This window comes from Anomaloglossus baeobatrachus, chromosome 6 (genome assembly GCF_048569485.1).
Source record: "Anomaloglossus baeobatrachus isolate aAnoBae1 chromosome 6, aAnoBae1.hap1, whole genome shotgun sequence".
Lineage (NCBI taxonomy): Eukaryota > Metazoa > Chordata > Amphibia > Anura > Aromobatidae > Anomaloglossus > Anomaloglossus baeobatrachus.
Genome location: NC_134358.1, coordinates 101,531,129 through 101,558,826, shown reverse-complemented (window position 1 = coordinate 101,558,826; position 27,698 = coordinate 101,531,129). Strand labels below are relative to the sequence as shown.

At 51.1% G+C, this 27,698-nt stretch overlaps 1 protein-coding gene across 1 annotated transcript in view; it reads right to left on the bottom strand.

The window, feature by feature from the left end:
• The window catches only part of ZBTB10 (zinc finger and BTB domain containing 10), a 45,153-nt gene extending 21,297 nt beyond the window's left edge, over window positions 1-23,856 (bottom strand). The window contains exons 1-2 of the mRNA XM_075353145.1: window positions 22,881-23,856; window positions 16,557-17,448 (exon numbers count right to left, since the gene is read on the bottom strand). Of these exons, the coding sequence (XP_075209260.1) occupies window positions 16,557-17,448; window positions 22,881-23,600 (1,612 nt within the window). The 5' untranslated portion in view covers window positions 23,601-23,856. The remainder of the gene's footprint in view (window positions 1-16,556; window positions 17,449-22,880) is intronic.
• Between the last annotated feature and the right edge of the window lie 3,842 nt (window positions 23,857-27,698).

Genomic DNA, 27,698 nt, shown 5'->3' with positions numbered 1-27,698 from the left:
GGGGGCAGCCCGTACCTGCCTGCTGTACCCGGCTAGCATACAAAAATATGGCGAAGCCCATGTCATTTTTTTTTCTTTTTGGGCAAAAAACTGCATACAGTCCTGGATGGAGGATGCTGAGCCTTGTAGTTCTGCAGCTGCTGTCTGCTCTCCTGCATACACTAGTGAATGGAGGATGCTGAGCCTTGTAGTTCTGCAGCTGCTGTCTGCTCTCCTGCATTCACTAGTGAATGGAGGATGCTGAGACTTGTAGTTCTGCAGCTGCTGTCTGCTCTCCTGCATACACTAGTGAATGGAGGATGCTGAGACTTGTAGTTCTGCAGCTGCTGTCTGCTCTCCTGCATACACTAGTTCTGCAGCTGTCTGCTCTCCTGCATACAATGAACATTTTGAAGAAGGAAATGACATCAGACCTTTTTTTTTTTTTTTCATCAACAATCTTTAATGGCATTGTGCACTGATTAAAAACGCAGTGAGCAAAAACGCAGCAAAAAACGCACCAAATCGCGGCAAAAACGCATGCGTTTTTGCCGCGTTTATTTAGCCGCGGGTGCGTTTTTTAGACAAAAACGCACATAAAAACGCAGCGTGAAAAAAACGCCTAGTGCGCACATACCCTAAAGCACTAAAATGTTAAAATGAATAAACATATGCACAGAAATGCCAAAATGACTTGTGATTTTGCCCCTCAGGAGAAAAAAAAACAAAACCAAAACACTAAAGGTGATAAGCACACTGACCTTTTCAGACGGTGTTGCCGGGGTCCGTCTTATAATGCCAGTGTCCGTCTAACAAATCATATAGGGTATATGTCCCTCATAGCTCCCCCATCCTAAAATTAGCCCCTTTAATCTGGATATGGCCCCCTGTGCTGCCCATGGCCCCCTATGGATGGCACACGTCCCCCTGTGCTGCCCATGGCCCCCTATGGATGGCACACGTCCCCCTGTGCTGCCCATGGCCCCCTATGGATGGCACACGTCCCCCCGTACTGCCCATGGCCCCCTATGGATGGCACACGTCCCCCCATGTTTGCTATGGCCCCCATGCTGCTGCCCATAGTAAAATAAACTTTTTACTTACCTTCTCCAGCGCTGTCCTCCATCATGTCTCCCTTCATGCTGCTGAGCTCCTGCACTTTCTGCTTCTCATTGCCAGTCGTGATCGGCACAGCAGAGTTACATCATCTCTGCGTGCCTGATCACAGCGGCAGCAGGGAGACCGGGGAGACACCGGGAGACCAGCGCTGGAGGCAGAAAGTAAAGCTTTTTTTATTTTAGGATGGGCAGCAGCATGGGGGCCATATCTAACACAGGGGGGGCATGTTCCATCAAAGGGGGCACAGGCACATCTAATATGCGCCGCTCCCCCAGCCCATCACCCTGGTGCGGTTTCAGCACCACAGTGATGGACAGCGGCAGTGCATATTATATGAGTGGGAGCAGGAGATCTCCCGCTGCCTCCTGCAGCCTCCACCAGCCTGCCTCAGCCACCAGGACCGCTCCAGAGCGGCACCCACCTCCCCTGGGCCCTGCAGTATATAATCCGTATATTCGGATTATAAGACGCGCCCCATACTTTCCCCCAAATTTGGGGGAACAAAAGTGCGTCTTATAATGCAAAACATACGGTACTTCCTGCGCACATCTTCAGGCTTTCTGCGCCTCTTAACCGCTTCAGCCGTGACTGGACCACCCTACACAGGGTTTCCCTCTTGGAAGCTGCTGAATAGTTTATATTAAAATGTGCACAAAAAATAAAAAAAATACCGAAAGAGACCACAAACAAAAATTTAGTATAAAAATAGAATAGCTGGTGTTACTGGGAAGGAGACAGGCAAAAGTATATTTACAAGTCTTAAGAAAAAAACATTAAGCTAAATAATGCAAATTTATCCAGTTCCACCATCACCGGAGAACTGTTTTTTTAAACAGGAACTATACATTGTAACAAGAAATGGAGACTTCTACTGCTCCAAGCATAATCTAGGTAAGGGGTGCTTCACACACAGCGAGATCGCTACTGAGATCGCTGCTGAGTCACGTTTGTGACCTCATTAGCGATCTCGCTGTGTGTGACACTGAGCAGCGATCTGGCCCCTGCTGTGAGATCGCTGCTCGTTACACACAGCCCTGGTTCGTTTTTTTATTGTTGCTCTCCCGCTGTCACACACAGTGATGTGTGCTTATCAGCGGGAGAGCAACAATCCTGAATGTCCAGGGAGTAGGAGCCGGCGTCTGACAGCCTGCGGTAAGCATCGGGTAACCAAGGTGGTTACCCGATATTTACCTTCGTTACCAGCCTCCGCAGCTCTCACGCTGCCAGTGCCGGCTCCTGCTCCCTGCACACGCTAAGTTAAGCGGTGTGAGCTGGTAACTAAGGTAATCATCGGGTAACCATACCCGATGTTTACCTTAGTTACCAGTGTCCGCAGCTTCCAGACGCCGGCTCCGTGCAAGCGCAGCGTCGCTTGCACGTCGCTGCTGGCTGGGGGCTGGTCACTGGTGAGATCTGCCTGTTTGACAGCTCACCAGCGACCATGTAGCGATGCAGCAGCGATCCTGACCAGGTCAGATCGCTGCTGCATCGCTAAAGTGTGAAGGTACCCTAAGAGGTGGAAGGAAAGGTCCATCTCTAACCAGCTGCTGCTCACTGGGTCTCATCTGTTCAGTAGCTCGGAGTGACTTGTACCAATTATACGGGCAGAGCCACTGAACTCACCGATAGGCAACAGCGCTGTCGATGTGTGTCTCTCAGAGTCAGTGCTGCAGACAGTAAGACAGCCGGAGCATCGGAGGCGAAGTGCTGGACCCAAGGAAAGAGTAAAGCCGGGAGTGAGGGGTTTTTTCTCTCAAAAACAAACTGCTCCTGGGGAAGGAGGTTTTCTGAAATTGGACCAAATGTAGCACTCATCACTTGTGATAAAGTTAACCCCTTCACCCCTGGGTGATTTTCCATTTTTTGGGGGGTTTTTTGCTCCCCTTCAGAGAGCTGTAACTTTTAGTTTTCTCTCTCCTCTTTTCCTCTCTCTTTTTCTCTCTCTTTTCTCTTTTCCTCTCTCTCTCTCCCTCTCTTCTCAATCTTTCTCTCTCTCTTTCTCTCTCTCTTCTCTCACTCTTTTTCTTTCGGACGAAGATCCATGCATTCCACTACAAAGAGATGTCGGACCTGCCTGAGACCAGGAGATGGCTGTCTTCCCTCTTCTACCCGATACTTCGTGCCAGGATGATGATATCTAAGCATGTGGACTGGAAGACGACTCTACATCTCACCTTTGATGTCTCACCATTACCGCCTGAGGACTGAGGAGCATGAGACTCTGAGTGAACCCAACCCTGATAAATATTAGCCAATTAAAGGACTAGTGCCACGTTCCCCTTCCTGAATAACGTGGGCCAGGGGAACATAGCCATGAGGACAGTCTAGAGAACACGGTCAGGATCTGGCTTCCTATGCATAGTCTGTTGGGTGGGGAGATTCATCCACAAGGGATGGGGTATCTCGTATGTGAGTGAGGTAACCATCAGCATTAGGACAGATCAATAGACCTGGAAACGTAAGGAAAGACTTTTTGGCTATCTCCAAAGGGGGGACTGTTAGGGATGTGATTATCATTATTATGAGTATATAGGAGTTACATGGAGATATCCATAAAGAACAAGATTTAAGATGTTGTTTGAACTGTACCCCACATATCTCTTGGCATAAGACTCAGACAGACAGTCTGGGCTATTCTTGTGACAAGTGAATAATGCTGACATTGCTTAATATAAATGAGGAACCAAGCACATTACAGTAAATTGTATATCACAGAATGAAGGGAATTTTGTACTTACCGTAAATTCCTTTTCTTCTAGCTCTTATTGGGAGACCCAGACAATTGGGTGTATAGCTACTGCCTCCGGAGGTCACACAAAGTATTACACTAAAAAGTGTAAGGCCCCTCCCCTTCTGGCTATACACCCCCCGTGGGATCACGGGCTTACTCAGTTTTAGTGCCAAAGCAAGAAGGAGGAAAGCCAATAACTGGTTTAAACAAATTCACTCCGAATAACATCGGAGAACTGCAAACCGTTCAACATGAATAACATGTGTACCCGCAACAAACCAAGAATCCCGAAGGACAACAGGGCGGGTGCTGGGTCTCCCAATAAGAGCTAGAAGAAAAGGAATTTACGGTAAGTACAAAATTCCCTTCTTCTTCAGCGCTCTATTGGGAGACCCAGACAATTGGGACGTTCAAAAGCTGTCCCTGGGTGGGTAAATAAATACCTCTTGATAGGGCTGCAAGACAGCGCTCCCCTACGGGGAGGCCACTGCCGCCTGCAGTACTCTTCTACCTAGGCCGGCATCCGCCGAAGCATAGGTATGCACCTGATAATGTTTGGTGAAAATGTGCAGACTCGACCAGGTAGGTGCCTGGCACACCTGTTGAGCCGTAGCCTGGTGGCTTAATGCCCATGACACACCCACGGCTCTGGTTGAATGGGCCTTCAGCCCTGATGGAACCGGAAGCTCAGCAGAACGGTAGGCTTCAAGAATTGGTTCTTTGAGCCATCGAGCCATGTTGGCTTTAGAAGCCTGCAATCCCTTGCGCGTACCAGCGACAAGGACAAACAGTGCATCAGATCGGCGCATAGGCGCCGTGCGGGAAAAGTAGATTCTGAGTCCTCTGACCAGATCTAACAAATGTAAACCCGTTTCAAACCGGTGAGTCGGATGAGGACAAAATGAAGGTAATGATATATCCTGATTAAGCTGAAACGCGGATACTACCTTAGGGAGAAACTCCTGAATGGAGCGCAACACTACCTAGTCCTGGTGAAACACCAGGAAGGGAGCCTGATATGACAGAGCTGCCAGCTCATACACTCGCCGAAGAAACGTGATCGCCCTAGAAAGGCCACTTTCTGTGACAGGCGAGAAAGGGGAAACTCCCATCAGAGGCTCGAAAGGCGGCTTCTGGAGAGCAACGAGTACCTCGTTCAGATCCCATGGATCTAACGGCCGCTCGTACGGGGGCACAATATGACACTCCCTGTAGCAACGTGCGCACCTTAGGAAGACGTGCTAGACGCTTCTGAAACAACACGGATAGTGCCGAGACTTGCCCTTAAAGGGAGCCGAGCGACCAACCGTTTTCCCGACCAGAGTGCAGGAGGGCAGGCAAAGTAGGCAAAGCCGATGGCCAGGGATACACTCCCTGAGCAAAACACCAAGATAAGAATATCTTCCACGAGTTGTGGAATATTTTGGCAAACCGCGGCTGGCGAGCCCGTCTCATTATGACCCTGACGTAATGCTCACAGTCGACTGACGGTGAGATGCCACAGATCTCGGTACCACAACCTCCTCGGCCAGTCTGGGGCGACGAGAATAGTGCGGCAGCAATCGGAAGCTGGAACTGCGACCAATCTTGAGCCAAGGCGCCTGTCGCCAGAGCTCCCGCCATGAAAATCGAGACCTTGTAGTTGCCGAGACGCCATGATGTCGACGTCCGTCCTCATCCCGCGGCTACCGATTTCTTGAAGCCAAACGGGAGCAGGGCCCATTCCCCTGCGTCCACGTCCTCGCGACTGAGGAAGACTTGCTTCCTAGTGTTGTACGTCCGGAATGTGTACGCCACCGCTGTGGATAGTCCGACTGAATTCGGTTCTGATTGCATTCCAGCCACTGCAGGAAAGCTTGCAGTGCAAGATACACTGCCCAGAGCTCTAGACCACTGAGTTGAAGAGTGGACTCCTCTGAAGACGGTCTTTGACCGTCTGTGAAAGGGGGACGTTACTGTGTAGGAACATCGACTTCCTTCCCCTTAGCGAAGAATCTTCTAATGATGCGGACGCAGATGAAACTGCGTGAAAAGGCTCGCCTCTGGATGAGGCGCCTCCTTGAAGGAGAGACTGCACCCTCGTCTGTAGTGAACGCTGTTTGTCCAGCGGAATTCACTATCACTGAGAGAGTGTGAAAACTCTATGCCAAGATATGCCAGCGATTGGGTTCAACTTAGAAGAAGTCAAAGACCCCCCCGAAACTCTGGGAAGGGTCCAGCGCCATGTTCAGGTTGTGTTGGCATGCTTCTAAAAGAGAGTGCCTTGACAAGTAGATTGTCCAAGAAAGGGATCACAGAGTGACCGTAAGAGCGCGGGACTGCTCCCACTGCTGCCATGAACTTGGTGAAAACCCGTGGGGCTGTCGCCAGCCGAAGGGTAGGGCTACAAAACGAAATATGCCCGTAGCCAACGCCGGTGCCTTGGAGCAATCGGCACGTGGAGATAAGCATCCTAATGTCTATGGATGTTAGGAAAAACTCTTTGAGACAGTGAGGCAATGACGGAGCGGAGTGATTCCCTCCGGAACCGCCTGGTTGTCACGTGCTTGTTAAGCAGTTTAAATTCCAGAACGGGACGGAAGGAGCCGTCCTATCTTGGCACCACGACCAGGTCGAAGCAAAAGGCGTAACTGGTTCCTGAAGAGGAACAGGGATTACCACTCGTCCTGCCTGCAGAAGAGCCTCGGCTCGGTCGGAGAGGTAGTTTGAGACAAACTGACTCTCTCTCACAGGCCTTTGACCTGTGGTAGGTAAATGTCGCTAAAGCGGGGGAGTCTGCTCCCCGCGGTTGCGGAGTGAGAGGGCTGAAAATTATGAGAAAAAAACGCTTTGGTAGCGATTCCTCCGGCTGCCTTCCCCGGGCGTACTTGAGCCTGCTAGGAATCTATGCCCTTCTGGGCCTTTTGAGTCGTTTTGGACAGTTGAATGAATTCATTCAACCCTTACCAACAGACTATCACTAGATAAAGGCAACCTGGTTAAGCACTTTGTTGGAAGAAGCATCTGATCCAATCTGTTAACCACTAGGCTCTGCGTAAAAAATACGGAGATGGCCGATGCCACCGACGTCCGGCTCGTAGAGTCTCGGACAGCCTTAACAGCATGGTTCGCCATGCGGCGATTGCGAGATTAAAGACGCTGCTGAGACCGAGATGTACCGGTGACAGCGTCCCTCTGCGCAACACTATCTGAAATAGCTTGGAGTGCCTTCACGGCTGCGACTGCCGGAGCAACCGACCTGCCGATAGCTTCATAGACAGATTGCGGCCAGAACCTATCTATCTGTCAATGGCATTTTGACGTGAAGCCCCATCCACCACTACAACTATAGATCCAGCTGCAAGCCTGGAGATCGGGAGATCCACATTTGGACCTGGGCTAGCGCTTGTCCAATCAGGGAGGAGAGTGTCTCATTAATACGGTCGGAGAACGCTTATCGTTGAAAAGCGTTGCGTTTCTGGACTGCATCTCTAGGATCAGAGGGCCAGACGAGTACGCAATTGCTTGCGATATTAGAAAAGAGATCTCCCCTGCTGTGAAGCTGACTCTTTCACTGATGGAGTCGAGGGCTATTCCCAGCGAGCCTGCTTAGGCCCTCTTGAACTGACGTCCGTGTCGGAGCCTGCCCCCTGGGACGCGTGAAAACCACCCTGGAGCCTTGAGCTGCTCCTCAAATCATGGTGGCCAGGGGCATTGCAACTATATTGCCCAAGGTCTGCGTGGGCTGCCAGACTGTAAGATGTCAGCCATAGTCACAGCCAATATAACAGCGGAAAGAAACTGCAATTTCGTCCCTGTCTCTGGACAGGAAGCACAGGTGGTTCTTTTAACCACATATAGCCGAAAACCCCGGTCAAGCAATTGCCCGCACTGGGGTCCTAGACTCGTATTACATGCAGTACAAGCAACATATAAAGTCCTCATTGGCCTTTTCTTTTTCTGCTGTTGTTGTCTAGCTATCTAAGCGCATAGCCTAGGATAGCGACCGTACAGTGAATAGTCATACAAGCATGAAGTACAAATAAACACTTCAGCTCATGTAGTACACGCAGCATTGAAAACTTGTGGCTTGGCACATTAGCTCTTCTGCTGCTGTTGTCTATTTATCCAGGAGCATGAGACAAGGATAGCGACATACAGTGAATGTATAGCATACAAGCACGAAGTACAAGTAAACACTTCAGCACCTGTAGTACCCGCAGCATTGAAAACTTGTGGCTTGGCACATTAGCTCTTCTGCTGCTATTGTCTATATATCTAGGAGTATGAGACAAGGATAGCGACATACAGTGAATGTATAGCATACAAGCCTGAAGTACAAGTAAACACTTCAGCACATGTAGTACACGCAGCATTGAAACTTGTGGCTTAGCACATTAGGCCTTCTGCTGCTATTGTCTATATATCTAGGAGTATGAGACAAGGATAGCGACATACAGTGAGTGTATCGCATACAAACATGACAGTAAACACTGCCAGCACATGCAAATGAAGCAGCCTTGCAAGCTGGTGCCTTGGCACCACTGCTCTACTGCTGCTGTTGTCTAGTTAACTAGGAGCATGAGGCAAGGATAGCGACATACAGGAAATGTATAGCAGACAAGCATGACAGAAAACACTGCAGTACAAGCAAATCAAGCAGCATTGAGAGCCTGTGCCTTGGCAGCCTTGCCTTACTGCTGCTATTGTCTGTTTAACTAGGTGCATTATCCAAGAAAAACGACATATAGTGCATGTATAGCATGACAATAAACCCAATTGCAGCACCTGCAAACGAAGCGGCAATGAAAGCTTGTGCCTTGGCACTTTGCTGTTGCCAAATCTGCCAACAAACACTGCAGACTAATCATTGAACACTTGTCTAGCCATCTAGGAGAGTATGCCCAGAATAGCGACAGTACAGTGCTGCATCGCATATCCGCACACAGTTCAAAAGCCCACATCAGTATTAGTGGGACCAGTACTGCCTATCGCCCGCCCAGCGCGAGTATGAGGTCGCTCAAAAACCTGTGCCTGGTTCCGTTCTCCCAGAGTGGAAACCATAATGGCTGCCGGCTTCTCTTCCACGTCCTGTGCAGAGGGGCGGGCCGTGGGCGAGCCCCAGCCAAGAGCGGGAACCCGGCATCTCACTGTGTTCAGTGAGAGGGGGCTGGAGAATGCAAAGCAGACTCCAGCTCCCTGCGCTGAGATCTGTACAGCGTCCCGCCCCTCCTCTGACTGGCAGGGCTGGGGGCGGGAACGAAGCGGTGCCAGGCCTCAGAAGCCGGGGACTAAAGTTACAGGCGCCCCCGCCGTAAAAGCGCGGCCGGCGCCAAGTCCCCGGCGCACTACAAGTCACATCAGCGCCGCCGCCGTATGAGCGGTCGGCGCAAGTTCCTAAACATGACCCGTCGCTCAGCCATGGCTGCAGCAACATAAGCCCATCACTAATGTCCCCGGCGCACTATAACGCCCAGCAAGCCCGGAGCGTGCTGTGCTTGCCGGGGACACCGAGTACCTGACCGATGCAGGGCCTTGTCCCTGATAGTACTCGTGCTCCACATCCATCAGGTTCTTCTGGGTCTGTGGATGGAGCCCGGCCTCAGGGCTTGGAGGCCGACAGATCCCACTTCCACAGGGCCCTCCAAGGGGATGTGGAAGGAAAACAGCATGTGGGGCTCCGGCCTCTGTACCAGCAATAGGTACCTCAACCTTGCAACACCATCTGGTGAGAAGGGAGCATGCTGGGGACACTATATGTGTCCTCTTTTCTTCCATCCGAGATAGTCAGCAGCTACTGCTGACTATACAATGTGGAGCTATGCGTGGATGTATGACCTCCTTCGCACACAAAGCTAAAACTGAGTAAGCCCGTGATCCCACGGGGGGTGTATAGCCAGAAGGGGAGGGGCCTTACACTTTTTAGTGTAATACTTTGTGTGACCTCCGGAGGCAGTAGCTATACACCCAATTGTCTGGGTCTCCCAATAGAGCGCTGAAGAAAAGCTGTTCTACTTTATCCAATAGGAGACGTGTTACGTATTCTTGGCACCTAGCCAATAAGGTTATATATATTTGTAACACTTCCGGAAATAAATCAGTCTTACTTTCTATTCATATCTGAGCACGTCTCTCTGGTGTGAGTGAAAGAGAGGGTAATGCATGCTACCACGAGTGACTCATAATTTGGACTGCAGACAGTTTAAGAGGGATGCATGATTAGATTGCATCAACCTAAATTACGGCCTTATCACCATGAGGGCTTATTTTTTGCAGAACAAGTTGTACTTTTAAAAGAAAACATAAAAGCTTTACCATAGAGTGAGTGTACTGGAAAACAGCAAAAAATAAATTCCAAGTGGAAAAAATAAATTGCATGATTGTTTCTGGGATACCTTATTCATAGTGTTCACTATATGGTAAAACTGTTGTGTTGGTGTGATGCCTCAGGTCAGTACAAGTTCATAGATCGATAAAAGTAAACTTATACAGGTTTGCTAACGGGTTAAAAAAAAAAATAAAAAAAAATAAAAAGACACTTTATGCGTCATTTTCCGAGATTCATATTTTTTGGGACCTGGGGCTCAATGACAGCTTATTTTTTGCATCTTGAGCTGACGTTTTTAATTGAACCATTTTTGGGCAGAAGCACTGTTTTGATCACCTGTTATCGATCACCTGTTTCAATTTGATGTTAAAGAGGGTCCGTCTTATAAGCCTAGTGCGCCTTAATCCTAATGCTCACCAGGGGGAGCAGGGGTGGAGCGGCTCAGGTGGGACACAGGAGGCCAGGTAGGCGATGCTATGGGCTCGGAGGAGGGGGTGTTGCAGCCCAGGAGGGTCGGCAATGCTGCGGTGTAGTGGCGGGCGCATTTGAATCCCCCGGGTATGGCTTACCAGGGCGACGGTGGGGAGCGGGGTCATGGGAGGCAGGGTCAAAAGATGGGCTAGAGGGTGTCGCGGAGGCCACCATTGATCGGCGGGCGGACTGTGGAGGTGTCTCGGCGGCAGGTTCATTGAACTGACTGCCGACTCCATTGAATTGCCCGTGGTTGACAAGATGGACTTAATGAAAATGGCTGCGAAGGCGGCGTGTGCAGATAGGATTTCGCGGCCATTTTCTTGAAATCCATTGCGCCAATCTGCGCAAGCGTCACTTCACGGCCATTTTTTTTGAAGTTCATCGTATGAACCACGGGCGATTCAATTGAGCCGGCAGTCAGCTCAATGCACACGCCGCCGAGACACCCTCGCAGCCTGCCTGCCAGAAACCCGCCGATCAATGCACCACTCACCGAGACACACCCTGAGCGTGTTCAGTCCAGCGAGCCCGTCTCCTATGACCTCACTAAACCGCCGCCCAGTAAGCCATATCAGTTTTGTAAGACGCACCCCCATTTACCATATTTTTTGCTTTGTAAGATGCATTTAAAACTGGGGGGAAAAAAAAAATGCATCTTACAAAGCAAAAAATATGGTATATAAACCTTGCCATCTGCTGGTTCTCTATCACCTCCTTTTTCTGGCTCTGTGAAGCCAGAGCTGTCAAAGAAGAGAGGAGGGTAGAGATAGAAAACCAACAGGTGGGAAGGTGAATATAAATGATCAGCCCCGCCATGGTGCACAGAGTGCCTGTGCTTGGTGTGAATAGTCAACCTGTGCTGAAAAAGGCCCTTTACGCATCTGGTCACTGTTCAAAAAGATAAGTAAATGTGAGAATCAACAATGTGACGCAGCACCTGCTCTACAATGGAAACTGCACGCCTGCTGCAGAAAGGCGCAGAACTGTCAATTCACACACAAAGATTTTAACAATTTTGTGTGACGGTCCCATTCATGCTCCCGCAGATGTCGACATCAAAACCACCAGATTTATTGAACCAAAATTTCTGCAACAAATTTGTCATGTGTGCATGGACACCTATTACAGTACCAGCACTGGGGAGGAGAGTTTATGAAATTTCCTCCAAACTGACAGATGACTTTATAAACTGACCAGCGCTGTGATTTGCCCCTCCCCCAATAATCAGAACAGCTCTGTACAAGTCACAGCAGTGACTGTGCTGCTGTGTCCTTCACACTACCCTTTATTTCTAGTCAGAGCTGACCTACAACTTCCCGAGCAGTCACAGGCCTCCCCACCAGACCGTCCTGTAATCGCAGCCACTGTCCTAGGTCCTCACCTGCAGCACCGCTCCGGGATACCGCTATGTACGTGCTGCCCCATGTAACCAGCTCTTTTTTTGGTTTTGATTTTTTAAACCAGTCAGTCTGAACTTCCTTTATCCATGGGCTCTTAGCAATTGATCAGGGAAAAAAAAAAACAAAAAAAAAAAAAACCTGATGTTTTCCATTTTTTTCAATGGATCCGCTGATGGCGGCTCCCATGCGGCGGTGGATACCGCACCAGCCATCCCACGCTGACTTCCACTCCACCAATGTGCTACTGAGGAAGGTCCATGTAGGACTGAAAACATTCTTTTTTTGCACATTGAATAAATACACGTTGCAGCCAATTTTGGGAGTGCCTTGTTTACTTCTTGTAACATATGGCCTTGGAACCTAAAGTGCACCCAGACACTCACTAACAACTACACAGAGGAAGTGCCATTTAATTCTTACTATGACCAGTAGAATAGGACCCGTGTATGTTTGGCTCAGCTGGTTCAGCTGCACTTTGGATAAAGTTCGTTTCGGGACCCTGACCTAATCTGAACCCGCAGTTCAGGTCTCCACCTACAAGCAGCCAGACAAACAGATCACTTCTGGGGGCAGACTTTTTCCAGTATTATTTTTTTTTGTACACACTTCACCCAATTACATTCGTTACCCCCAGTGTGAGCCGTACAAACACTACAAAGCGGCTGTCACTGAGCGTACCTGAGCACCACGATGCTCCAGAGAGTGGTTTTCATGTGTAACGCTCCCAAACTCCAAACCAAAACTCTGTTCTTTGCCAAGTCTGCGTTCAGTACAAACACTGACCCTCAGGGTCACTCCTCTCCACTGACGAGCCTTAAGCTCTATGCATACTGCGGAGGATGGAAGAAGCCACATGTACCTACAACCAAACCTCAACTGCATACATTTGTGTTTTGCAACAAAATGGCACAAAACACAGATTTTTATAGGGTACGTGATCAGGCCCCGACATACTACAGTCACAACAAAAAAGGTGTTCACAGTGAAGGCAGGTCCACATCGGCCAGGTCTCTGCTTTGCACTAACTTTTAGGCCTGTCTTGGATTAAAGAAGCACTTAATTATATCGGCTAACCCTGTGTGAATGCACTTGTAGTGTAGGCGTTATAATAAATGCCCCAATCGCCATCTTCTGGTTCTCGTGACAACAACGCAACAATCCAGAAAACACCGGGGTTTGTATGTGACCCAGAAGTCGCTATAAAATGTAAGTCTTTGGCGTCAGAATGAGGCTCCATAGACTTAGTGCAGAGTGAGCGGCGGAGTCACAACCTCAGTTACGTGACCCAGAAGATGGCAGACTGGAGCTGGCACCGGGCAAGAGGAGAGCACCTGCACTACATATGTATTCATACAGATTTCCCCCTGGATTCGGTGTTCTCGCCATATGTACCTGGACACTTTGCCTGCACTTGTTTTTACACAAGCCTTATTTGTTGCTTTCCCCCACACAGGAGCACCATCCTGCAGAGCATTGCACTCCGTACAGAGGACACATTCACACTACAGCCACCGTAGTATGGTCACAGGGCTGGATAATCCCAGAAGCAAGGTGCCAATGGGAGACCTCATACATGTGGCCACACACAGCAGTTCTAGGAGACTCCTGGAGTGGCCGGCCCGCCGACTACTGGGTATAAGGATGGACAAACTATTACAAATATATGAAAATTTGGATAGATTTACTGTTAGCAAAAGCCTAAAAAGTGCGACTTATATCATTTCAATAGCTATATCACGGTGAGCAGTGATTTATGGAGACGTACAGTAACTAATGTGGGAATACAATGTCTAAAGGTGGTGTCACACATAGCGACGACGACAACGCTGCTAAGTCACTATTTTCTGTGACGTAGCAGCGACGTCCCGTCGCTGTGTGTGACATCCAGCAACGACCTGGCCCCTGCTGTGAGGTCGCCGGTCGTTGCTGAATGTCCTGCTTTATTTTTTGGACGTTGCTCCCCCACTGTGAAGCATACATCGCTGTGTGTGACAGCGAGAGAGCAACGCTCTGACGCGAGCAGGGAGCCGGTGTCCGGCAGCCTGCGGTAAGCTGTAACCACGGTAAACATTGGGTAACCAAGAAGCCCTTTCCTTTGTTACCCGATATTTACCTTAGTTACTAGCGTCCGCCGCTCTCACACTGCCAGTGCCGGCTCCCTGCATACGTAGCTGGAGTACACATCGGGTAATTAACCCGATGTGTACTCTGGCTAGGAGTGCAGGGAACATGGAGCCGGCGCTGGCAGCGTCAGAGCGGCGGACGCTAGGAACTAAGTAAATATCAAGTAACCAAGAGAAGTGCTTTCCTTGGTTACCCGATATTTACCTTGGTTACGCTTCCGCGTCACTGCTGGCTGGGGGCTGGTCACTGGTGAGATCTGCCTGTTTGACAGCTCACCAGCGACCATGTAACGACGCAGCAGCGATCCTAATAAGGTCAGATCGATGTTCGTGATCGCTGCTGCGTCGCTATGTGTGACACCACCTTAACAGCCATCCAAGGAAGTAACAGACACGAAAGCTATAACTACTCAATATTTGCTGAGATGTGGCACTGCAGAGGACACAATGATACTGTCTTCACTGGAAGATGCCGCATTTCCTCTGGAGCAGCCAGGCCTCTGATCCACTCACCACCAGGGCAATCGTTTTTTGATGAACCATCTAGAAAGATTTGAGATTTTATGGCTAAAGGGAACCGGTAAGGTGCAATACACCCAGAACCACGAGCAGTTCTGGGACCATATTGCTAATCCCTGCATCTATTAGCATACATAAAGGAGATCATTAGAAAGTGTTTCTAAAGATCCTTTATGATATGCTAATGAGCACAGGGACTAGTCGCAAGGACGTTATATCTCCTGACTAGTCCAACCTCTTAATATCTTAGCACGCCGACAGGGGTGTGCCAACATACTATTCAATGCCCTTTGTCCACTGCCATCAGCGGTGACGCGCGTACCTGTGTCCGTTATCATCGCTTCAGAACACCGGGCTTAGGCTCAGTGTGCATGATGAGAATACCCAACACCTCCGGTCATGTGCACTACACCTCCCAGAAGTCGGGACACATACACCCGGTTTAATAGTGCGCATGACTGGAAGTGTCGGGTAATTCTGATCATGCGAACTGAGCCTAAGCCCGATGTTGGAAAGCGACCAAGACACAGGTCCGCACATCGCCGCTGATGATGCTGGGCAATGGGCATTGAAAAGTATGTTAGCACACCCCTGTGGATGTACTAACATGCTAAGAGGGCAGAATGTGCGCAGGAACGAACGCCCTTGAGACTAGTCCCTGCGCTCATTAACATATCATAAAGGATCGTTAGAGATATTCAGAAAAAGTATTTCTATCTATGCTACTAGATACAGGGATGGTTAGACAGGGATTAGAAATATGCACCCAGAACTGCTCATGGTTCTGGGTGTATATTGCTCCTGACAGGTTCCCGTTAAAGTTATGAATGCCACATGTACCTAGACGTAACCAGTAACAATGTGATATTTGAACTTGATCCTTCCTAATATTAGTATTTTCCATCACTATTCCAGTCTATGAACCAACTTGGCAACATGTCCCTAGAAATGCCTTGTCTGGTCGTTAAGCCACTGGGATAAGTTCTGTATCGTTGATATCCATCGTGAATAAATCAGTACTCCTGTCACTTTCATTCTTCTGCTCTTATGATGGAGAACGATGTAAATAAGAATATTTTTGGCTATACATTGACATGTTGCCTGAGATCTCTGCTTGGACAAAACCTCCTGAGGCTGCTCTCGTTTCTCCAAAGACCTTTGAGAATTTGGAGCTGAAATCACATCGGTCGCTTTGTGCAAATTTTAACATTTGAAGGATCCCCGTTTAATCCGATTACTATACCGTATTTTTCGGATTAGAAGACACCTTTCCTCCCCAAAATTTGGGAGGAAAATGAGGGGTGCATCTTATAATCCGAATGCACCTTACCGGGAGAAGGTGGAGAGCGGTCGCAGGAGGCAGGGGCAGTGCTGGGGCCTGCGGGGCGCTGTGAGGCAGGGGCATCCTGAAAATGTCAGCGGTGCGGGCTTCAAATAATGGCTCCAGGAGGTGGAGTGTGCGCAGATGGAGCTCTCGGCTCAAGATCTCATCTGCGCATGCGCCGCATCCGGCCCATTGATTTCACAGCAGCTGACTTAAGAAAAATGGCGCCTGTAGGTGGCGCGTGCACAGATGACACCTGAGCTTATCAGTGAGCCAACAGCTCAAGCTGCACACATGTCGATTCTGGGTGCCAATTCTTTGGAGCCCGCACTGCTCAGTTTCTGGAAGTTGCCTACGTCACAGCATCTGGGTCACGTAAAATACCACCGGATTGTAAGACTGATCCCCATTTTTTTCTTTAAATTTAGGGTGTGTCTTATAATCCAGTACATCTTATAAACCGAAAAATACAGTATGTATTAGATGTATTCAGTCTCTATATGAATATATACAAACGACAATATATTCTCTACATGTAAAAAAACAACATCAGTCAAAGCTCCAGGTCCCCGGTACCTACCCGCTCCGTCCTGGAAGCATTGCACATCCTCCTCTTGGTAAGGGATCGGCTGCTGCAGCATTGTGTTACCATCTACCTGAAGTTCACTGTTTGGAGGGATGTTATACACAAATCTCTTTGTAGTTTGGTTTTTCCTCCTTGGCTTACTAGCCTCTTGCATGCTAACTGCATTTGAAGCCATTTCATTCCATACAAACACCTTTCCCTGAGCTGGGGGCTCGATTTCCGTAACCTCTGGAGAACTATCCTGAATCCATGTCGAATCATTGCCCTGGAAGTTTTCGGTGGAGGCTTCTTCAATGCTGAACCCTTCTGTATCTAGCTTTGCATTGCTGGCTAAACTGGTAAGGTTGCGGGTGGCCCAGAAGCTGCCAGACTTCTGCTCCCGGGAAGAGTTCCCCTCGCTGTTTTTCCTTTTGTTGTAGCTGACAACGACAGACTCTGGAGCTTCAGACTTTATGCTTATATTCAAGGCATCTTTGATGAAATTGCGACACGACTGGACCACCTCGGTCATCTGGAGGTAGCTAGCCACGGTCATCACCTCTATGGCGTTTTGGCTTGTGAGTACAAGATTACCAGAGTACATGAAGTCCAAGATGACCGAAAACCCATGAACAGCGACGATGTCCAAGTACGTAACAGTGGTTTGGTCACGGCTGTCTTTGTTTGTGAAACAGTATAAGGTTTTAAAAAAGCGGCTGCCTGCAACCAGGATGTTCTTGTGAGCTCGGAAAACCTTGCCATTTACCACGATGTTGACATCGCAGAGAATGCCCTTCTTTCTCTGGTCATTTAGTTCCTGCAGAAGCTGGTAACAGTAGGAATTCTCATTTGGCTTTATACTATAGTCACTGTACGTATCTGGCGCTTCCTGCTTCAGCTCCAGCTCCTGCAAAGAAAAGCAAAAGTAAGTGATTTGGGCAAAAAGTCATCAGCAACATACAATTCCTACATACACCACCCATCTTATAAGACGGTCTGCACATTGACCAGGAGGGCAGCGCTGCAAATAGATTATAAGAAATATAAAGCAAGCAGGGTACTTGTCACTGACCATCTGACCATCTTCACTTCCTCCCCAAATTTCTATTTAAAGGGAATCTGTCACCAGGTTATGCTACCTAATCTGAGAGTAGTATAATGTAGGGGTAAAGATTCTGATTCCAGTGATGTGTCACTTACTGGGCTACTTAATGTAGTTTTGATAAAATCACTGATATAATATAATAATATAATATTTATTCACTTATATAGCGCTATTAATTCCACAGCGCTTTTGAACAGTAGATCATCATTAACAGGACTACTTGGCATGCTGCACGTAGTCCAACATATTCATGATCCCTGTATAACAGCTAGATCTGCAGCAAAGAAAACACTGATAATCAAAATGACAAAAAACAGCTCAGTAAGTGACACATCACTGGAATCCGGGTCTCTGTCTCTACTTCATGCTGCTCTCAGAAGAGGAGAGCAGAAACCTGGTGACAGATTCCCTTTAAATCTGATATACGCCGGATGGTCAGTTATTTATAAGGGGATTATGTAGCGGAGACCTTGTCATCATTTGGCTCTAAGTCTCTAATACAAATAATGCACTTAAACATGGTAATAAATCGGGAAAGCGTATTCCTGAGGCGCATGTTTCCCAACTATTGGCCCATCTGAACCTGCCGTCACCTATCGGCTGAAGAGCAAGAAAAACACTTGTTAGGAGAGTTGATTTTTAAGCAAGCTGACATGCGGAGGATGTGCTGCTGATAACCTGCGCTCAGAGAACATTACCAATCACTGTGTGCACATGGAGATGCAATGGGCCAGCCTACACAGGACATTAGCGAGCGGCCCCATGTAGCAGATCGGTGCTCGGTTAGGCTGCTTTCACACATCCGGTTTTTTGCAGTGCGGCTCAATCCGGCTCAAAAACCTATGCAACGGATATGGCAAAAAAAACGGATCCGTTGCATAAGTTTTTCCATGCGGCCCGTCCGTTTGACGGATGCGGCTTGATACTGAGCATGCGTAGTGCAAAAAAACGCATCTGGCGGCCGGATGCGGTTTTTGCCGCAGGACGCCGCATCTGGCGTCCTTAGGCTTGCATTGTGAATCGCGCCAAATCCGGCGCGATGCGGTTTTTTCGTTGCACAAAAAAAAAAAAACAAAAAACATGCCAGGCAATGTTCCATCCGGCCGTCGCATGGGCTAAATATGCCGCATCCGGCAAAAACCGGACGCAACGCAAGGCCATGCGGCACAGTACGGCGCTAATGCAAGTCTATGGGGGGAAAAAAAGCAATCGGTGGCAAAAAAAAAAAAACTGTTGTGTTTTTGCTGCAAAGCGCCATATTGTGCCGCTCAGCAAAAACCGGATGTGTGAAAGCAGCGTTAGAGGCTGTGGATGCCCAAATGCCACATTACCGGGATTGTTACACAGACCGGCGTCTGACACAAGCCAAACTATATCCTAGAGTGAAATTTACTTAGGCGCACCAACAATCGGCGTTCAGCAGCATTACACCGGAGGGCGCTGCTCATTAGCAGCACTTTACAGTAGTAGAGAGAAGGGAAAATGCTGCCAAATGTTACCACAATTACGAATAATGCCAAAATTTGCAGAAATCTAACAAATGTGTTACTAAATCCCTCTCAGCCTGCGTTCAGAGGAGCTGCAGTGCGAGCTGTCTGACATCTTTATGGCAGTGTCCACATGTCATTTTTTATTTTAATCATCCACTGAGGTTAATGGACAAGTCTGATCCAAAAAACAAGTTCTAATGCAAGCTGGGCACCGACCCATTCACTTCCATTGGTTCATACGCAATCTGCTTGGTGCCCTTACACAATATACTCTTGTCTGTACGAGGCCTTAGGTGCTCACACTGTGTTCTTCCCCACAGTCAGTGGTCCCGTCGGAACTTATGTCCAAAGCCCCCGCAAAATGGGATTTGGACGCATGCACCGGCGGGGGCTAGTGACTAATGGCATAGACAGAATCACCGTATACCTTGTAGTGCATGATTTTCAGACATATACACCTACTGGGGGCGCACACCCAGACGTAGATGGCATCTGGGCGTCCCCCTTCAGCAGGAATATACACCCGAAATGGTGGATGACAAGGTACGTAGTGACTTCATTTGCACCATTATAGTCAATGGCCCCATCAGCACATATGTGCCAATTCAGTTTTGCTGGAGGTTTTGATGCAAGCCTCAACGGGACCACTGAACAGGGGACAAAATGCAGCGAGGAAGCTCCTTATTCAGGTGTCCGATTGTTTCATGTACGTGAAAAACAAAACATGGAAACATTAAAATCTGATCCAAAACACAGATGATCAGTGTTTGGTCCATTTTTTACAGTAAGGGTATATGCGTTCAGAACGCGAGTCCTGACCTGCAGGGCCGCAAGTCTCCTTCACAGGAGAAGGCAGGAGACCGCTACTGACTGTGCCCACGAACGGGGTTCAGTGTGCTGCGGTCTCTCGCTTGTGTTCTCCCTACGGAGGGCGCATGGAACCCGCAGCAAACAATTGACATTCTGCGGTCTGGAAACACAAACCACAGGTCAGTGTTTGCTGTGGAAAAAAGAAGCACGGTGGGCATGGGATTTCTAGAAATCCATCAACTGTGCTTGAACTGTACAATGCAGCGCTTTGGAGCTGAAGCAGGCTGCATCCAAAACGCTGCAAATACTGATCGTGGGCACGCACCCCAACGGTTTCCTCAATTTTCTTGTATTTAAGCAAAATGAAGACTCAGACATTGACTACATAGCTATACTGACTAACTGGTACATTCAACAGAACCCAGAATAGAAATTCCTATTCTAGTGAATTATGCGCCTGTAAAAAAAGATCACGGAGACAGGTCAGTTTTTGTTAAGTTACAGATCAAAACCATCCATATAAGTTAATGACTTTGTGACCTTCACTCAACGTCCATGCGGTGCCCGATGTGAACACTGAAGCTGGGTTCACACATAGCGACAGCGACGTCGCCGTTATGTCACCATTTTCTGTGACGCACCAGCGACCTTGTAAGTCGCTGTTATGATCGCTGCTTAGCTGTCAAACACAGCAGAAGCAGCAGCGATCATAACGACACGCGTCGCTTTGCTACATGTGCAGAGAGCAGGGAGCCGTACACACTGCTTAGAGCTGGCTCCCTGCACTCCTAGCTACAGTACACATCGGGTTAATTACCCGATGTGTACTGCAGCTACATGTGCAGAGAGCAGGGAGCCGGCACTGACAGTGAGAGCGGCGGACGCTGGTAACTAGGGTAAATATCGGGTAACCAGGGAAAGGTCTTCCCTTGGTTACCCGATGTTTACCCTGGTTACAGCTTACTGCAGCTGCCAGCTCCTGCTCGCTTCAGTTCGTCGCGCTCTCGCTGTCACACACAGCGATGTGTTCGTCACTTCGGGAGAGCAACGTCCAAAAAATGAAGCTGGACATTCAGCAACTACCAGCGACCTCACAGCAGGGGCCAGCTCGTTGCTGGATGTCACACACAGCGACGGGACGTCGCTGCTACGTCACAGAAAATGGTGACGTAGCAGCGACGTCGTCGTCATCGTCGCTGTGTATGACAGCACCCTAAGTATACATGTCCACGATCAGGATTTGCTGCGTCCTGGACGCGGCGGGTCCTAAACCGAAGGGCCACAAGTCTTCACCGCGGCTGCTCGTACCCACGATCAGGATTTGCAGCGTCCTGGAAGCGGCGGGTCCTAAACTGAAGGGCCACAAGTCTTCACCGCGGCTGCTCGTACCCACGATCAGGATTTGCAGCGTCCTGGAAGCGGCGGGTCCTAAACCGAAGGGCCACAAGTCTTCACCGCGGCTGCTCGTACCCACGATCAGGGTCCAGTGCACTGTGGTCTCCTCACGGAGGACGCATGCGACTCCATAACAAAGAACTGACATGCTGCGGCTCAGGAAAGCAGCACCGCAGGTCAGTTTTTGCTGTGGGCTGCACACGCACATTAGGCATGGCATTTCTAGAAATCCATCCACACTGCTTGTACTGAACATCGCAGTGTCTTGGACGCAGGTGAAGCTTGCTGGGTCCAATACGCTGCCATCATTGATTGTGGGCACAAGCCTAATGGGTAACAAAAGCTTTGCAATATTTATTTTTGCATACAAGAAAATCAGCTTGTGAAAATGGACATTGACAAAACTGCTCCATAACCCCGGTGACAGCCGGTCCACATACATGAACCATCGGGCATCAGAGGCTTTCTTTCAGTTTCTCTACATTTTTCGGATCCAATTTCATTCAGAAAAAGCAAACCCTGGTGATATCCCCAGCCGGGGGCTCCACACCGGGCACAGCTGCCGGTCAGTCACCGGGGAGAGCAGCACTGCCGCAGCCTTAATATCTTGTATGTGAAAGGGTGATGCTGCCTATAACACTGGGGCACGGCAGACAGCGCAGCACTGCTACAACTGTGTGTGACCAAACGTGACTGGTGCCCTGGGCAAAAACCTGCCCAGAATTAAAGGGGCACTCCCATCAGATAGGATGATATGACTGGGAGAAAGGACGAGATCCAGCAATGTCTGCCCTTCACACGACGCCCCATCCCCCAGCTGTGCAGGGTTCAGTGGTCCCCAGCACCCACAGGGGGGAGGGTGGGGGATGTCCTCAGGATCAGGGGGTGTCTCAGAGGTTAGACCCCCTCCCACAGTCAGATGAGCTCCAACATGGCCAGAAGTGTAATGTGCAGATCGGGGGTACTCCCATCCCTGGGCATCACCTCTGGGGGCAGCACATGACAGCAGCACTGGCAGGGGACACATTGGGGAGCAGCCACGTAGTCACACGTCCTCTCACCCGGGAAAGTCCGAGGCGGCGCCCACCTGAGGGCAGCAGGGAGGGGGCGCGGGAGGGGGGCGGGGAGCAACTTCCGGCCCCTCTGGAGAATGTAGGTCACCCCCCCCAGCAGCAGTAATCAGCTTACACCCGGGGAGGCGCCGATCACTGATCTCCAAGGACGAGCACACACGTGATCACAATGTTTGGGGCCGCCATTACTGCCAGGCGGACCACAAGTCCCAGTGCATGTGTCCCGTACACAACCGACCCCCACCCCCCGAACACATACAGGGCCGGCTCATCTGCACAGCCGGCCTCCCACTCCCTTAGTGCATACAAAGCCGGCTCACCAGTGCGGCGGGGTCCCCCAAACCCCTCCCAGGACACACACGGCCGGCTACCCTGCACAGCCGGCCTCCCACCCCCCTGACCCCCAGGACACATACACGGCCGGCCTCCCACCCCCTGACCCCCAGGACACACACGGCCGGCTCACCTGCGCGGCGGGGTCCCCCTGGCGGTGCTCCGCGGACTGGCAGTGCCGCACCAGCAGCGCCCTCTTGTAGGAGCGGGTGCCCTTGGCCAGCTCGTCGTGGCCGCCCGCCTCCTTGTGGCACCAGGCGCAGGACATGAGGCCGGTCTCCTGGCAGAAGCGCAGCCACGGGAACTCGTGCAGCCAGGAGCCCTGGAAGGAGCAGTGCAGGCTGGGCAGCAGGGACTGGCTGCGGGCGGCGGGCAGGAGGCCGTAGCGCCGGGGCCCGTCTCCCTGGATGCTGCAGTCCTCGTCCTCCGCAGCCGCCGCCTCCCCCCGGCCGCCCGCAGCCTCCTCGTCCTCCTCCTCGTCGTCATCCTCTTCCTCGTCGTCGTCCTCGCTGCTGTCCCCGCTGCCTGAGGCCCCGGTCACCGCGTTGCCGGCGGCCACGTTCTGCCGGCTCTCCGCCCGGCCGGCCAGCACGACCCCCGGGTAGGCCTCGGTCTCCTCCTCGTCGTCGTCCAGCAGGCCTTCGGGCTCCAGTTCCACCTCCACCTCCTCTTCGTCCCCGGCAGGAGCTCCGCTGCCCCCGCCATTCAGCTGGCGGCCCATAGCCCAGGCCGCGGCGTCGTCCGCAGGGTGCGAGCTGCCGCCATTGTTGTTATTGTTCACCAGGGCCCCCGTCACGGCCGCCAGGCCTCCGCCGCCCCGGAAGGCCAAGGTCCTGCGGTTCATCTCCGCCATGTCCGCGCCGCTCGCACACAGTCCGCCCGGGGCCGGGAGCTCCGGTGGGGGACGCGCTGCCGCCCCCGGTACAAGACGTGACGTGCCCGCTGTGTGCCGCCGCGGGGGATGCCGGGTACCGCCGCCTCAGAGCCGCTCACTCAGGCCCCTGAAATGCTCCGGCTTCTGCCACTACCGGCTCCGGGACGGATGGCGCCACAAGACGCGGCGGCTCCTGCACGGCCGAGGTCGGATGGCAAATGAACAACGGACTGCGCCCACAATGCACCGGGGCGCTGTCCGGAGAGGGGGAGTCAGGGGGGCGGGTGAGGTGGGGGTGGGGGTGGGGGAGCAGGGAGGGGAGGCCGTGCGCACACAACACCCCGCCTCACCCCACTGCCGCCCGAGGCCCCGCGCCCCATCTCACCGCGGCCACCTGCAGCAGGTGCTGTCACTGCCGGCCCAGAGCGCACAGTGCTGGCTGATAACGGAGAGCAGCAGTGGGCACACACACGGCAGGAGGCCGTCTGCCCCACAGTGTACATGTATATAGTGTATACAGCATCCTGGGGACCGCAGTATACACGACCCTACTGTGATCTGTGCCCCCTCCATATACAGATGGCCCTGCTGACAGCGACCCCCGTATACACGCACGCAGCGACCCCCGTATACACGCACGCAGCGACCCCCGTATACACGCACGCAGCGACCCCCGTATACACGCACGCAGCGACCCCCGTATACACGCACGCAGCGACCCCCGTATACACGCACGCAGCGACCCCCGTATACACGCACGCAGCGACCCCCGTATACACGCACGCAACGACCCCCGTATACACGCACGCAGCGACCCCCGTATACACGCACGCAGCGACCCCCGTATACACGCACGCAGCGACCCCCGTATACACGCACGCAGCGACCCCCGTATACACGCACGCAGCGACCCCCGTATACACGCACGCAGCGACCCCCGTATACACGCACGCAGCGACCCCCGTATACACGCACGCAACGACCCCCGTATACACGCACTCCGCGACCCCCGTATACATGCACTCCGCGACCCCCGTATACACGCACGCAGCGACCCCCGTATACACGCACGCAGCGACCCCCGTACACACGCACGCAGCGACCCCCGTATACACGCACGCAGCGACCCCCGTATACACGCACGCGACCCCCGTATACACGCACGCAGCGACCCCCGTATACACGCACGCAGCGACCCCCGTATACACGCACGCAGCAACCCCCGTATACACGCACGCGACCCCCGTATACACGCACGCAGCGACCCCGTATACACGCACGCAACGACCCCCGTATACATGCACTCCGCGACCCCCGTATACACGCACGCAGCGACCCCCGTATACACGCACGCAGCGACCCCCGTATACACGCACGCAGCGACCCCCGTATACACGCACGCAGCGACCCCCGTATACACGCACGCAGCGACCCCCGTATACACGCACGCAGCGACCCCCGTATACACACACGCAGCGACCCCCGTATACACACACGCAATGACCCCCGTATACACGCACGCGACCCCCGTATACACGCACGCGACCCCCGTATACACGCACGCAGCGAACCCCGTATACACGCACACGCAGCGACCCCCGTATACACGCACGCAGCGAACCCCGTATACACGCACGCAGCGACCCCCGTATACACGCACGCAGCGACCCCCGTATACACGCACGCAGCGACCCCCGTATACACGCACGCAGCAAACCCCGTATACACGCACGCAGCGACCCCGTATACACGCACGCAACGACCCCCGTATACATGCACTCCGCGACCCCCGTATACACACACGCAGCGACCCTCGTATACACATACTCACTGACCCCTGTATACACACATGCAGTGACCCCTGTATACACGCACTCCGCGATCTCCGTATACATGTACTCAGTGACCCCCTGTGCACAGCGACCCCTGTATATACACATACTGCAACCTCCTGCTCTCTGGCCTCCCTTCCAACACTCTTGCACCCCTCCAATCTATCCTAAACTCTGCGGTCCGATTAATCCACCTCTCCCCTCGCTATTCCCTAGCCTCTCCTCTCTGCCAATCCCTTCACTGGCTTCCCATCACCCAACGACTCCAATTCAAAACATTGACCCTAACATACAAAGCCATGCACAACCTGTCTCCTCCCTACATCTGTGACCTAGTCTCCCGGTACCTACCTGCACGCAACCTCAGATCCTCACAAGATCTCCTTCTCTACTCCTCTCTCATCTCCTCTTCCCACAATCGCGTACAAGATTTCTCCCGTGCCTCCCCCATACTCTGGAACGCTCTACCACACCATATCAGACTCTCCCCTACCGTGGAAAGCTTCAAGAGGAACCTGAAGACCCATCTCCTCCATCAAGCCTACAACCTACAATAACCCTCAGTCCAGTAGACCACTGCGCAGCCAGCTCTGTCCTCACCTACTGTACCATCACCCATTCCCTGTAGACTGTGAGCCCTCGCGGGCAGGGTTCTCTCTCCTCCTGTACCAGTCTGTTAGGTACTGTTAATGAGTGTTATACGTATACCCTCTTTCACATGTAAAGCGCCATGGAATAAATGGCGCTATAATAATAAATAATAATAATAATACATAGTGACTCCCCATAGACACACACACACACACAGCGATACATACGCTCACATTGATCCTCGTATATACACGCACGCACATTGACCCCCGTATACATGCACGCAGCATCTTCTGTATATACGCACACAGCGCCCCCTTATACACGCATGCAGTGACCCCGGTATACACGTACTTAGCAATCCACGTATACACGCGCGCACAGCAACCTCTGTGCACAACGGCACACAGTGACCCCCCCATAGACACGCACACAACGACACCCCCCTCATAAACACGTATGTTTTGCTCCATTTGTAGGATTCCCCCGCTGCTATCTTGGGCGCCATTAGTGCTATACAGTTAGAGATTCAAGTCCTCTGAGAAGACTAAAGGGGGCTTTACACGCTACGATATCGTTAATGTTTTATCGTCGGGGTCACGTTGTTAGTGACGCACATCCGGCGTCATTAACGATATCGCAGCGTGTGACACTGACCAGCGACCTTAAGCGACCTCAAAAATGGTGAAAATCGTACACCATGGAGAGGTCGTCCCAAACTCAAAAATCGGTAAGGGTTGTTTATCTATGTTGTTCATCGCTCATGCGGCAGCATACATCGCTATGTGTGACACCGCAGGAGCGAGGAACGTCTCCTTACCTGCCGCCGGCCGCAATGCAGGAGGAAGGAGGTGGGCGGGATGTTACGTCCCACTCATCTCCGCCCCTCCGCTTTGATTGGCCGGCCACTTAGTGACGTTGCGGTGACGCCGAACGTCCCTCCCCCTTGAGGGAGGGATTGTTCGGCAGTCACAGCGACGACGACGACCAGGTAAGTATGTGTGACGCTGCCGTAGCGATAATGTTGGGATCACACGATATAGCATGTGCGACGGGGGCGGGTACTTACACGCTCGATATCGCTAGAAATTGCTAGCAATATCGTAGCGTGTAAAGCCCGCTTAAAAGTGTCAAAAACAAACAAACCTGAAAAAATAAATCTTATGTACTCAAAAAAATGGTTCCAATTAAACTTCAGCTCGGCACAAAAAACCCGTCCTCACACAGGGCTGATAAAAAGTCATGGGTCTCCAAAAACTGTGACACAAACCAACAATTTTTACAAAGTTCTCCATTTTTTTTACAAACAAATTTAGTTTTGCTGTCTTCATTTTGACCTGGAAAATAATGTTCCTGGTCCTGTTTATCACACATTGAACACTGTAAACACAAAACCCCCCAAAACACCAGTGGAAATGGCATGTTTTCATAATGCCACTCAACTTGGAGATTTCTCCCTTTTTATCAGTACATTATATTGTAATGTGAATGGTGTTATGCAAAAATACAAGTCGTCCCGCAAAAATGAAGCTTTTATATGGGTATGCTGATCAACATGTCATGACTTTTAGAATTAGAGGAAAAAAGCAAAAGCCTATAAAATCTTACATTAGGGGTAGAGATGTGAGCCCCAGTGGGGACAGGAGTGAGGGCA